Source organism: Silurus aristotelis, assembly GCF_946808225.1.
Source record: "Silurus aristotelis genome assembly, chromosome: 29".
NCBI lineage: Eukaryota > Metazoa > Chordata > Actinopteri > Siluriformes > Siluridae > Silurus > Silurus aristotelis.
Window position 1 is genome coordinate 1,285,213 of NC_139602.1, and position 15,000 is coordinate 1,300,212.

Consider the following 15,000-nt stretch of genomic DNA (forward strand, 5'->3'; position numbering starts at 1 on the left):
GCTAAGACGTGTTCAGGACGTGCAGTCGGACTGGAGGATTTCGTCGTCGTTCCGACCGAAATCTGTGGCGCTTCGTGTATCCAAAGTGGCAGAGGGTTGGGATTGTGTGAAAGAAGGTTAATGAGAAAGAGAAAGTGAGACTAGAGTGAGAGAGAGAAATCCATCCAAATTTGTCTTTTTGTCTCAACACGAGCTCTAAAGACTCTCGCATGTTTCTCTTTAGTTACAGCTGCATGCTGGAAGCAACAAAAGAGGTTTCGCTTTTTTCCTCTTTAACAACCTTATAAAAATATTCACTTGTCTGTATGTGTGTCGTAAAAAGTAGCTAAATTTTGCCTGTTGATCTCGGGAAGGAGTGTGTGTGTGTGTGTGTGTGTGTGTGTGTGTGTGTGTGTGTGTGTGTGTGTGTGTGTGTGTGTGTATATGTGTGTGTGTGTGTGTGTGTGTGTGTGTGTGTGTGTGTGTGTGTTTCTTGGCAGTTGTTGTTTTTTTTTTTGCAAAATGCATTAAGTGCAAAGGAGAGAAAATGTCAGACTCAAAGTGCTCTCTCTCTCTCTCTCTCTCTCTCTCTCTCTCTCTCTCTCTCTCTCTCTCTCTCTCTCTCTATCGATCAGATTCTCCAAAAAACCAAAATAAACAGCATTATGATAAGCAATAACAGTGTCCTATTTCACATTTTGTCTCCATTCTCTCTTATAATAAGCTCCACTCTTCTGGACAGATGTTCCTCTAGAGTTTTTGGGAGATTTGTGAGATTTCATCCAGCCACAATTGCATTAAAGTCAGGTACTGATGAGGAGAACCGGCGGTGCAGTAAAAAAAAAAAATTCATCCCAATAGGGTTTGAGCTCTATAGGAGGCCACGCAAGATCTTCAATGCACATCGAACTTGTGGAAAGCAGATGTTCATGGTGCGCTTGATGTCCGGAACAGGGTTGGGTCTCGTAGTTGGAGCGAAGCGAAAAAATATACGTGCTTCTCGATCCCAAGTTCCTTGTGGGAACAATTTAGCAAAGAAGCAAAGAATATCGCTCATCTTTTCTCACCCTTGCTTCCCTCTCTTATCTCTTTTCTTCTCTCACTTTTTCTCGTCATCTCACTCTCTTCTCTCTCTTCTTTCTCTCTATCTCATCCTCTCTCGCTTTTTTTTTTATCTTGCTTCTCTTTCTTTTTTCCGTCTCTTGTCCTCTCCTAATTTTCCCTCTCTTTCCTCCCTCTCTTCTGTCTTTTCTTTCTTTCTTTCTTTCTCATCCTCTCTCATTTTTCTCTTTTTATTCCTCTCTTCTTTCTTTCTTTCTTTCTTTCTTTCTTTCTTTCTTTCTTTCTGTCTTTCTGTCTTTCTTTCTGTCTTTCTCTCACCGTCTTTTTTTTCTTTTCATCCCCTTTTCTTTCTTTCTTTCTTTCTTTCTTTCTTTCTTTCTTTCTTTCTTTCTTTCTTTCTTTCTTTCTTTCTTTCTTTCTTTCTTTCTTTCTTTCTGTCTTTCTGTCTTTCTTTTTGTCTTTCTCTCACCGTCTTTTTTTTTCTTTTCATCCCCTTTTCATCTCTTCTTAAATAAAAATGAAATTAAATAAATAAATACCAAGAATAAATGCAAATAAATAAAAAATCTTTTTTTGCTCTCTCTGTCTCTCTCTCTCTCTCTCTCTCTCTCTCTCTCTCTCTCTCTCTTTGTCTCTCTCTCTCTCTCTCTCTCTCTCTCTCTCTCTCTCTCTCTCTCTCTCTTTGTCTCTCTCTCTCTCTCTCTCTCTCTCTCTCTCTCTCTCTCTCTCTCTCTCTCTGCAACTTTCTCCAAGTCCTTCAGTTAATAAGCATGAAGCAGTACCATGTAAACTTTGGTCTTTTTTTCAATCGAGAGGGAGAGAGTTGTTGGTGTGTGGGGCAGGAGGAAGAGCTCTTACATAAGAGCTAAAAATAATCAGACTTTATTGCTGCCGCAGCCGCAGCCGTCTCCCCAGTAACGTGCCTTCGGAGGAATATCAAACCGAAAAAAAGCATCGATAGAAATATGAAGAATCCGTGTCCCGCGTCAGATGGATTCAGGACCACGGAGAGCGTCTGGGGTCTATCTCCTTATTCGTGTTGTAGGACGAGAGTCGTGTCCCCAGTGAGACGTAGCTCTGAGACGACGTGGACGTGGAGAGTCTTCAAATACTAATAATAAATAATGAAGGTATGAATGCACACTGAATAGTCAAAGGTTTGTGGAGACCTCATTCCACATTTAGGTTCTATTCACTCTTATAATAAGCGCCACTCTTCTTCTGGAAAGATGTTCCACTTGTCCATTTTATTGAGATCCGTGAGATTGCATTCATCCATAAAGGTGTTAGTAAAGTCAGGCACTGATGTTGGTGATGTCTAGTCTGGTGTCTAGACCCTTTTTGTCTAGTCAGGAGGATCTCTTTTCATTTGCCCGATCTTGTCTTGTCTCATCTCTCGTCTCGCGCTTCACGTTCAAGTTTTGCCGTTATGTAAATAATTGAAAGATTTACTTTTATTTCATACATTTATTTTTTTGTTCTGGACACCATCAGATTGCTATAATAACCTCCACTCTTCTGGGAAGATTTAATTCCTCCAATTTTTAAAATCAGGTACTGAGGTGAGGAGGCCTGGGGATGATGTTCCAATAAATCCCAAAGGTGTTCAATAGGATTTAAGCTCAATGGCAGACCATTAAAGATCTTCCACACACATCCAACCCCATGGAAAGTAGATCTTCATGGAACAGTGCACCTAGTGTCCTGCTGGAACAGGTTTTTAGTTCTCCAAACAGTCGGGTGTCAAAATACTATTGGCCACAGAATAGACGTGTCTGAATCAGAAACCGAAACAAAAATATCATTATTTTCCTAATTGTATTTTGTAAAAGGATATTTTTTCTTGTGGCTGTGTGATACTGTAGATCTCATATAGGTGCAGATGATTGTGTGTGTGTGTGTGTGTGTGTGTGTGTGTGTGTGTGTGTGTGTGTGTGTGTGTGTGTGTGTGTGTGTGTATATATAGGGGTGTGGGGGTGTTTTAAGCCTGGACATAGCTGAACATTGCGTGGCCTGTTGAGTCATTGCTTTTAAATGCTTTAATGCTAAGTTGAGACACACACACACACACACACACACACACACACACACACACACACACACACACACACACACACACACACACAAGCCTCTAACACACTTTAATACAGTGTCTGCCTGTTAGACTGTGATGTCAGTCTGTGTTTTACCTTGAACCAATCCTATGCTCTTTTACACAGGCAAGATTTTTTAAATACTGACTCCTTTAGGAACACAGACTCCTTCAGGAACACTGATTCCTTCAGAAACACTGATTCCTTCAGGAACACTGACTCCTTCAGGAACACTGATTCCTTCAGAAACACTGATTCCTTCAGGAACACTGACTCCTTCAGGAACACAGACTCCTTCAGGAACACTGATTCCTTTAGGAACACAGACTCCTTTAGGAACACAGACTCCTTCAGGAACACAGACTCCTTCAGGAACACTGACTCCTTTAGGAACACTGACTCCTTCAGGAACACTGACTCCTTTAGGAATACAGACTCCTTTAAGGAACACTGACTCCTTCAGGAACACTGACTCCTTCAGGAACACTGACTCCTTCAGGAAAACAGACTCCTTCAGGAACACTGACTCCTTTAGAAATACAGACTCCTTTAAGGAACACTGACTCCTTCAGGAATACTGACTCCTTCAGGAATACTGACTCCTTCAGGAACACTGACTCCTTCAGGAATGCAGACTCCTTTAGGAACACTGACTACTTCAGGAACACTGACTCCTTTAGGAACACTGACTCCTTTAGGAACACTGACTCCTTCAGGAACACTGACTGCTTTAGGAACACTGACTCCTTCAGGAACACAGACTCCTTCAGGAATACTGACTCCTTTAGGAACACTGACTTCTTCAGGAACACTGACTCCTTTAGGAATGCAGACTCCTTTAGGAACACTGACTCCTTCAGGAACACTGACTCCTTTAGGAGCACTGACTCCTTCAGGAACACTGACTCCTTTAGGAACACTGACTCCTTCAGGAACACTGACTCCTTTAGGAACACTGACTCCTTTAGGAACACTGACTCCTTCAGGAGCACTGACTCCTTCAGGAACACTGACTCCTTTAGGAACACTGACTCCTTTAGGAACACTGACTCCTTTAGGAACACTGACTCCTGCAGCAACACTATTGAGACACAGTCTATAGAAACTGTATGGACAAAAGAGCAAAAGATCTCGAAGGTCTAGAGTTTGACGTGTCGTCCTTCTTTTTTCTCTCTTCATGTTTATACACCTACTTATACTTTCCTCTTCTTGTTCTCGTTCTCTTTTTTTTATTATTCTTTCGCTTCTGTCTCTTGCATTTGCTCGGCGCGTCCGGTGTCAGAGGTGCTGAATGTGGCAATAAAAGATTCTTCAGTAGCAATCGTTCTTTCCGCCTGGCCTCCTACACACACACACACACACACACACACACACACACACACACACACACACACACACACACACACACACACACAAGCCTGAATCAAAGCTGCAGATTTTGTGTCAAATGGTCAAATTTGTCAGATATTTTTGTCCTCTCTAAGATCCCTCTCTCTCTCTTTTTCTATGTCATTTTTCTCTCTCTCTCCTCTTTCTCTCTCTCTCTCTCTCTCTCTCTCTCTCTCTCTCTCTCTCTCTCTCTCTCTCCGTAACGATTTCCAGATCCCCTGTTCCTCCTCGCGCTGCTGCAGAGTCATGCATTTCTAATGCGTCGTTGCAGACAGCGGTGTGTGCGTGCCCCCTTTCCCTTCTTCCCTTCTTCCTTGCATCCATCATGTTGTGATTGTTTTTTTTCATGTAATTCAAAAACAAACACACAGAAACCTCACGATGAGACGAGATGAAAGGAGACGAGACGAGGCATGATGAGACAAGACAAGATATAAAGATGTCGTCATGTGTCTCATTCGCTCAGGCCTTGGGTAGTGCGGCGAATAGCTGTGTTTTGTATCTCTGATCAAATTGTCATGGCGCTGGGAAACGAGGGAAAAAGAAAGCACGAGAGGAAGAGAGAGACTGTGAGATCGAGAGAGAAAGAAAGAGAGAATGAGGGAAAAGCAAGAAAACACAAGTAAAAGGATTAGGGATGATGCTGCTGAGCGTCACACCCACACTTCTCCTTCTAGGTACTGGCTGATGTTCAGAGCACATGCGTCATCATTGCATAAAACACACACACACACACACACACACACACACACACACACACACACACACACACACACACATACACATACATACACACATACACACACACACACACACACACACACAAATATGTATAGATTCAAACTGGCACGTTTCCTCACGTTACATGGGAATGCCTTTATAGTGTAGCACATTGACGTATCATTCTTTCTTTCTTACTTTCTTTCTTTCTTTCTTTCTTTCTTTCTTTCTTTCTTTCTTTCTTTCTTTCTTTCTTTCTTTCTTTCTTTCTTTCTTTCTTTCTTTCTTTCTGTCGTTCTTTTTTATTTCTATTCATTAAACCCTTTTTTTTCTTTCTTTTTTTTTACATTAACATTTATAAGCAAATTGGGATGTTCAATGAGTGTGGTCTCCAAAACTGGATTGGTAGAAGAACCACCTCCATGATTTGCTAGTCTGGAATTTTCCCTTTGCCTTCTGTAACACCACATTTGATCCACCTGGGCTTCCTTCCAGGAATCAGGAGATCATGTGTCTCCTGTGGGGAGAAAATAAATTCCTCAGTAGATAAGAATCAGAGGTCCTCTGCCAGCTGCATCACATCCACAGGAGAGTCAGATGGAGCAGACCAATGGTCCTGAAGCCACTCTGGCAAGAAGTAAAGCGATGAATTGTTCCAGCGCCACCTGTTCAGCTTCTCTGGCTTCTTGAAGATCTTGAAGATGGGCTTCAGCCATGCATGCAAGAGTTCCATAAGCCTTGAGGAACCTCCATGAGTGATGGGCGAGGAGCCAGTTTGTGGAGCTCGATTGTCTTCACTGCTCTCCGATGTTCCACTGTGCTTACTTGCAGTTGTGGTTCCTTATCTTCTAAAGGGTATTAGGGAGGGGAAAAGAGAGGGAAGAAGAAGGAAGGAGAGCTGAAAATAAGAGATGAGTGGAGAAGAGACGAGAGAAGAGAAGGAGGGAAGGGGAGAGATCGAAGGGAAAAGAAAAGAAAAGTGCAGAAGAAAAGGGGAGACAAGTAGAAGCAATGAGAGGTGAAAGGAAGAGAGGAGAGGGCAGGAGAAGGGGGAAAAGAGAAGAAAAGAAAAGAAAAGAAAAGAAAAGAAAAGAAAAGAGGGGAAAGGGAAAAGAGAGAAAAGTTGTATGAAGAAAAGAAAAGAAAAGAAAAGAAAAGAAAAGAAAAGAAAAGAAAAGAAAAGAAGAGGCAATAGAGAGAAGTGGAGGAGAGATGAGAAGAAAGGAAGGGATGAGGGAAGGAGAAAAAAAGGAGAGGGGGAAAAAGGTGAGGGAAGAGAGCAAAGAAAAAGGAAAAGTGGACAAGAAATGGAAGACAAAAGGAGAACTCAGAGAAGAGAAGAGAAGAGAAGAGAAGAGAAGAGAAGAGAAGAGAAGAGAAGAGAAGAGAAGAGAAGAGAAGAGAAGAGAAGAGAAGTAGAAATGAAAAGTGGAGACAAACAAGGAGACATAAAAAGAAAAAAAAAGATTCAAATAGACAAGAAGGTAAGAGAGAAAAAGAGAGTGAAAAGGAGGAGAGCGGAGAGAGGAGAGGAGAAGGTATTTTTTTAGAAGCCACAGTCTGAAAGTCACCCAGCATGCAGATGTGGAGAGGAACGTGTGTGAGATCCATCAGAAGCGCACAGCTGGCCTCAGGAAGAACACAGCATGACACACATCACACACCGATGAATGTTCGATGAATTTTCCCTTTCATCCCTCTCATTGGTTCAACATTGAACATTGAACCAATGAGAACGATGGAGGAACTTCATGTGATGAAGGAGGGGTTTTTTTTCCTCCCACTTTTGATGTTGGAGAAGAAAACGGGAGCCTGCGTGGCACCGTGTGTGTGTGTGTGTGTGTGTGTGTGTGTGTGTGTGTGTGTGTGTTTGTGTGTGTGTGTGTGTGTGTGTGTGTGTGTGTGTGTGTGTGTGTGTGTGTGTGTGTGTGTGTGTGTGTGTGTGTGTGTTGAGGAGCATGCTGCGTTTCTCCTGAGGCCAGAAACGAGCTTGTGGTTGCTCTCTCATGTGTCTCGCAATACATTTGCATGTATAATCTGATGTTTTGTGATCAGGACGAGTTGAGATGAAGGTCAGGAAGTGAGTTTTGTCATGCAGAACGCGGGACCTGCTTACACGCTGCATTGCCGAGTGTGTGTGTGTGTGTGTGTGTGTGTGCTATTGAGGAAGAGATTGAGCATGCATTGTAAACAGTGATGAAGTGAGATGTTCTCCTCCAGGATGAGATCTGGATAATACCAGGAATTCTCCAGCATGCAGTGATGATGATGATGCACGAGTGTTAAATATTAGCACGTAGCGAAGTATACACGCGGGTGGTGCCGGCTCTCGCTGCATTATTCATGAGACGGAGAACAATCCAGATCCGTTGGAGTATTATTACACAGAATATCTCACCTGCTTCCTCCTCTTCTCTCACTCCATCCCCTCTCTCGTTTTTTCCCTCTATCACTGCATGTCTTCCTGTGTCTATAATCCAATTCACCCCGAGTTCAAACGAGATCCAGCAGCTTATGAATATGTATCGCGTAAAAAAAGTGTGTGTGGAAGACCTTATGTGGATCTTGAGAGCTGGAACTCTCTTGAAGGACCTTTTGGATGAAATCAAACCAGGCCTCCACACTTCCTCACCTCCATCAGTCTTTACTAAGTGTCTGAATGACCAACGAAGCATCACGTTTCCACGACTGAGCAACTCTGCGTTTCAGATGTTACAGTGTTTAAATGTTTCCAACGGCGCGTGTTTAAATATCATCGATTTACTATTCATAACAGTTTAGTACCTCTCTCTGTATCACTTCCTGCATCCGTCCTCTCTCTCTCTCTCTCTCTCTCTCGCTTACTTCATCGCTTTCTTATTGATCGCTTTATTCTCTCTCTCACTCCATTTTTCTCTTTTTTTCTAGCGTTAAATCCCAGTGGATTTTATTTGGTCGTTTGTATTCTTTTGAGCTCTGGAGGTAGCAGAGCTGAAGATGTCGAGATGTTCGTTGGGAGTGACGACGATGGACAGGATTAGAAACGAGTTTATTAGAGGGGACGGCGCATGTAGGACGTTTTGGAGACAAGGTGAGGGAGGTGAGATTAAGATGGTTTGGACATGTGCAGACATGGGGTATATCAGTAGGAGAATGCTGAGAATGGAGCCACCAGGAAGACCAAGGAGGAGGTTTATGGATGTAGTGAGGGAAGACATGCAGGTAGTTGGGGTGAAAGAGGCAGATGTAGAGGACAGGGGCGTATGGAGACGGATGAGCCACTGCGGCGCCCCCTAATGAGAGAAGCCGAAAGAAGAAGGGGGGGGTTATGGTTGGTTACCTACTTGGTCAAAACCTTGGACAGACAAGCTTCAGGTAGGGGGGTTGGGTGGTCAGCTACTTGATCAAAGCCACGGACAGCCAAGGTTTAGAAAGTGTCCTGGGTGGTCACCTTCTTGACCAAAGCCCCGGACAGCAAAAGTATAAAAAAGTGTCCTGGTTGGTCTCCACCTTAACACAGCCCTGGACAGCAAAGCTTTATTGGAGGGTCCTGGTTGGTCGCTTTCTTGACCAAAGCCTCAGAGAGCCAAGCTTTAGGAAGGTCACCTTTTTGGTAGCCCACAAGCTCACCATGTTTGGATCCCAATGGTCTTCAACAAGAGCTCTATAACCTCATGCCTTGTATTTTAGTCTTGGAAAGCATATATCGTCTAAATTCTTTGTGAATTTGTTGTATAGCAACACTGGTATGTGTGGTGAATGGAGTTTAGACAGCATAAGGCCATTAATTTTGTCGACAGCAGCCAGACCTTGGATTTCCTCCAGGAGCCCATCACACCACACTGCAACACTGTGCAGGGGATTTTTGTTGTTGTTGTTAAGGCATTAGTATATTCAGCGCGGGGGTCTCTCCAGACTGATCGTACAGGAACACGGAAGAACCACGGCAACATCTCACTTTGTAAGCTGAGATGAACAGCTCGAATTGTCCACAGGATCCACATTAGGGCGTGGGCGGGTGAGAATGAAGTGTCAGTCTGAGAGCCAAAAGGAGCCGTATATCAGCATGGTGTTGTGGGATGATGATGATGATGATGATGATGATGATGATGATGATGAGGATGCTGTGTGGTTTTTATAGATGACCCACGTTCAGACTCAGGATTTTTTGTAGTGTGTGTATGAAAAAGAAAAAGAGAGGCCCTGTGAAGGAACATGAGGAGCAAAGAGATTCCTTTGTTATTCATGTTCACAGTTAAAGTTTGATCTGTAGGAGATTTTGAAGGAACATGGAACAAAGATCGAGGAGGTCGTGTGGGTTCAGGATGCAGGTCGATGCTTTCGATGTTTAATAGCGACGGATAAGTTTGGATTCGATGTATATTTCTGATCTGATCATGTCGACTGATGTGGTACAGATTTTGCACGTGAACATACAGATATGATTCAAGATCACTTGTGTATTATTATGTCCTGCTTTTTTTTTATCATCATCATCATCATCATCATCATCATATTATTATTATTTTTATTATTATTATTATTATTATTATTATTATTATTTATATTATTGCTATTTTTTTTCTTTTTTATTATTATTAATATCATCATATTATTTATTTATTTATTTATTTATTTTTAATATTATCATCATATTATTGTTATTATTATTATTATTATTATTATTATTATTATTATTATTATTATTATTATTATTATTATTATTAATAATAATATCAAACCCAGCCATTATGGATGCACAAGCCAGTGTACTCTTAGTGCCGGTCCCAAGCCCGGGTAAATGGGGAGGGTTGCGTTAGGAAGGGCATCCAGCGTAAAACATGTGCCAAATCAAATATGCAGATCACAAATGAGAATTTCATACCGGATCGGTCGAGGCCCGGGTTAACAACGACCGCCACAGGTATCGTTAGCCGACAGGGTACCGGTGGAAATTGGGCTACTGTTGGCCGAAGGAGGAGAAGGAGAGGAGGAAGGCGTCTACAGAGACGGCAGGGAAAGGAGCAGTGTAGGAGAGTGGAGGTTCGGGTTGGTACTTTAAATGTTGGTACTATGACTGGTTAAGGGAGAGAGATAGCTGATATGATGGAGAGGAGAAAGGTAGATGTGTTGTGTGTTCAGGAGACCAAGTGGAAAGGGAGTAAGGCCAGGAACATTGGAGGTGGGTTTAAACTGTTTTATCATGGTGTGGATGGGAAGAGAAATGGTGTAGGGGTGATTCTGAAGGAAGCGTACAGTAAGAGTGTAGTGGAGGTGAAGAGAGTTTCTGATAGGGTGATGATCGTGAAGCTGGAAGTTGAAGGGATGATGATAAATGTCATAAGTGCCTATGCTCCACAAGTTGGCTGTGAGATGGAGGAGAGGGAAAGATTCTGGAGTGAATTAGATGAAGTGGTAGATGGTGTCCCTAGGAAAGAACGATTGGTGATTGGGGCAGACTTTAATGGGCATGTAGGTGAAGGGAACAGAGGTGATGAGGAGGTGATGGGTAGGTGTGGCTTTAAGGAAAGGAATGTGGAAGGGCAGATGGTGGTAGATTTTGCTAAAAGGATGGAAATGGCAGTGGTAAACACGTATTTTAAGAAGAAGGAGGATCATAGGGTGACGTATAAGAGTGGAGTAAGGTGCACACAGGTGGACTATGTGCTATGCAGGAGATGCAACCTGAAGAAGATTGGAGACTGTAAGGTGTTGGCAGGGGACAGTGTAGCTAGACAGCATCGGATGGTGGTCTGTAGGATGGTTTTGGAGGCGAAGAAGAAGAGGAGGAAAGTAAGGATTAAAAGAAGAATAAGATGGTGGAAACTGAAGGAGGAAGAGTGTAGTGTGAGGTTCAGGGAAGAGGTCAGACAGGGGCTTGGTGGTGGTGAAGAGGTGTTGGATAATTGGGCAACTACTGCAGGAGTGATGAGAGAGGCAGCTAGAAAAGTACTTGGTGTGACATCTGGAAATAGAAAGCAAAACAAGGAGACGTGGTGGTGGAATGAAGAAGTGCAGGAGAGCATAAGGAGAAAGAGGTTGGCAAAACAGAAGTGGGATCGACAGAGTGATGAGAAAAGTAGGCAGGAGTACAAGAAAATTTGGCAGCAGGTAAAAAGGGATGTGGCGAAAGCCAAGAAAAAGGCATATGAGGAGCTGTATAAGAGGTTGGACACTAAGGAAGGAGAAAAGGATTTATACCGATTGGCCAAGCAGAGGGACCGATCTGGGAAGGATGTACTGCAAGTTAGAGCAATAAAGGATGGAGAGGGAAATGTGTTGACTAGTGAGGAGAGTGTGTTGAGAAGGTGGAGGGAGTATTTCGAGCAGCTGATGAATGATGAAAATCAGAGAGAGAGAAGGTTGGAGGATGTGGAGTTGGTGAAGCAGGAAGTGGATAGGATTAGTAAGGAGGAAGTGAGAGCAGCGATTAAGAGGATGAAGAATGGAAAGTCGGTTGGACCAGATGACATACAAGTAGAAGCGTGGAGATGTTTAGGAGAGATGCAGTGGAGTTTTTAACCAGATTGTTTAACAGGATTTTGGAAGGTCAGAAGATGCCTGAGGAATGGAGAAGAAGTGTGCTGGTACCGATCTTTAAGCATAAGGGAGATGTGCAAACCTGCAGTAACTACAGGGGAATTAAATTGATCAGTCACACCATGAAGTTATGGGAAAGAGTAGTGGAAGCCAGGCTGAGAGAAGAGGTGACAATCTGTGAGCAACAGTATGGTTTCATGGTGAGGAAGAGCACCACAGATGCCTTATTTGCTTTGAGAATGTTGATGGAGAAGTATAGAGAAGGACAGAAGGAGCTGTATTGTGTATTTGTGGATTTAGAGAAAGCGTACAGCAGAGTGCCAAGAGAGGAGTTGTGGTATTGTATGAGGAAGTCAGGTGTGTCAGAGAAGTATGTGAGGGTGGTGCAGGACATGTATAAGGACAGTGTGACGGCAGTGAAGTATGCAGTAGGAAAGACAGACTGGTTCAGGATGAAGGTTGGACTGCATCAAGGATCGGCCCTGAGCCCTTTCCTGTTTGCAGTGGTGATGGACAGGTTGACGGACGAGGTCAGACAGGAGTCTCCCTGGACTATGATGTTTGCAGATGATATTGTGATTTGTGGTGAGAGTAGTGAGCAGGTTGAGAAGAGCCTGGAGAGGTGGAGGTATGCGCTGGAGAGAAGGGGAATGAAAGTCAGTAGGAGTAAGACAGAGTACATGTGTGTGAATGAGAGGGAGGGCAGTGGAGGGGTGCGGTTGCAGGGTGAAGAGGTGAAGAAGGTGGAGGAGTTCAGGTACCTGGGGTCAACAGTGCAAAGTAATAGAGAGTGTGTTAGAGAAGTGAAGAAAAGTGTGCAGGCAGGGTGGAGTGGGTGGAGAAGAGTGATAGCAGGAGTGATTTGTGATAGTAGGGTATCTGCAAGAATGAAAGGGAAAGTTTATAGGTCTGTGGTGAGACCTGAGATGATGTATGGATTAGAGACAGTGACATTGAGTAAAAGACAGGAGGTGGAGCTGGAGGTAGCAGAGCTGAAGATGTTGAGATGTTCGTTTGGAGTGACGACGATGGACAAGATTAGAAATGAGTTTATTAGAGCACATGTAGGACGTTTTGGAGTCAAGGTGAGGGAGGTGAGATTGAGATGGTTTGGACATGTTTGGACATTGGTAGAAGAATGCTGAGGATGGAGCCACCAGGAAGACCAAGGAGGAGGTTCATGGATGTGGTGAGGGAAGACATGCAGGTAGTTGGGGTGAAAGAGGCAGATGTAATGGACAGGGTGCTATGGAGACGGATGATCCGCTGTGGCGCCCCCTAATGAGAGCAGCCGAAAGAAGAAGAGGAAGAAGATTAATAATATCATCATATTATTTATTTATTTATTTTTAATATCATCATCATCATATTATTGTTATTTTTATTATTATTATTATTAATATATATATATTTTTTTTTAATAATAATTACTATTTATTATTATTATTATTAATATCATCTTATTTTTGTATTAATTTTTTTAAATCATCATCATATTATTATTATTGTTGTTGTTGTTATTTATTATTATTATCCTCATCATATTTTCATCATCATCATCCTCATCATCAGCCGCTGCAGCACGTGTGTGATGTTGTATGAAGGTTGTAGTAGTGTTTTATGCACCACATTATTTACTGTAGATTTAATTATTTCTGTAGGTTTATACAGTCATTAATCATGTTTGAGGTTCGTGTGTGTGTGTGTGTGTGTGTGTGTGTGTGTGTGTGTGTGTGTGTGTGTGTGTGTGTGTGTGTGTGTGTGTGTGTGTGTTATTCAGAGTTTGCAAGCGGTGAACGGTGTTTATTCGAGCGACATTAACCCGATCTGCAGCTGTGGCATAATTGTTTGCTCCCCCTAATAAATCAAACGTGTCTCCTGTAGAGTAGAAGAGTGAATTAGATGGTTTAATCATACTGTGTGTGTGTGTGTGTGTGTGTGTGTGTGTGTGTGTGTGTGTGTGTGTGTGTGTGTGTGTGTGTGTGTGTGTGTAGGAGAGTGTGTGAAAGTGCATACAGAAATACACACATACAGTATGTAAGTAGGAAAAATATTTGCGTCACAGCAATGTGTGTGTGTGTGTTTGTGAGTATGTGTGTGTGTTTGTGAGTATGTGTGTGTGTGTGTGTGTGTGTGTGTGAGAGAGAGAGAGAGAGAGAGAGAGAGAGAGAGAGAGAGAGAGAGGGATATGACTTTCTGTCCCTGGCACTAGACCATAAAAATTGCTGCTCTTATGCAGATGTTCCTGTAGGTGTTGGTGTTGGGAGATGTTTCTGTAGGTGTTGGTGGTGTTGATGGTGGGAGATGTTTTTGTAGATGTTGGTGGTGTTGATAGTGAGAGATGTTTATGTAGATGGTGGTGGTGTTGATGGTGGGAGATGTTTTTGTAAATGTTGGTGGTGTTGATGGTGGGAGATGTTTCTGTAGGTGTTGATGGTTGGAGATGTTTTTGTAGATGTTGGTGGTGTTGATTTTGGGAGATGTTTTCAGTAGATGTTGATGGTTGGAGATGTTACTTTAAATGTTTCTGTAGGTGTTGGTGGTCTTGGTGCAGATGTCCTAGAGGAAAATTGCTTCCACATAAAAAAAGCGCATTGTTTGGAACGTATCCTGGATTTGTATTCCTTGACTCTTCCTGGTGCAGATTCGGTCGTCCCGGTGTGGAATGTTACTCTCAGCATGAGAGCGGAGCAGCCGTCATTCAGCTACAGTTCCTCATCAACGAAGTAAGTGAATATCTATCTATCTATCTATCTATCTATCTATCTATCTATCTATCTATCTATCTATCTATCTGTCTGTCTGTCTGTCTGTCTGTCTGTCTGTCTGTCTGTCTGTCTGTCTGTCTGTCTGTCTGTCTGTCTGTCTGTTTATCGGGACACCAGACTTTTTCACACATATGTTTTTCTTTTCGAAACCTTCACCACAAAACTAAAGGTACACAATTGTATTTGGAGCATGACATTTACCCTTCACCTGAACTAGAAGACCCAACCATGCTCCAGCATGCCAACTTCATAAAGATCTGCTTTCTATGGGTTGGATGTGTGTGGACAGTCTTGCGTATCCTGCTATAAAGCTCAAACCCTCCTCCAGACCTCTTCCTCATCTTCATCAGTACCTGACTCCACTTAGTTGTTGAAGGAACTCAAATCTTAAAAAAATTCAGGTGGAACATCTTCACAGAAGAGTGTAGGCTATTATAAGAGCGAACGGAACGTTCAAGAAGTGAGCACTG

General features: G+C 42.8%; 1 protein-coding gene across 1 annotated transcript in view; it reads left to right on the plus strand.

Moving 5' to 3' along the window:
* The window catches only part of stxbp5a (syntaxin binding protein 5a (tomosyn)), a 56,261-nt gene that overhangs the window by 3,162 nt on the left and 38,099 nt on the right, over window positions 1–15,000 (plus strand). Inside the window, 1 exon segment of the mRNA XM_083535683.1 lies at window positions 14,407–14,488. Within this exon segment, the coding sequence (XP_083391809.1) occupies window positions 14,407–14,488 (82 nt within the window).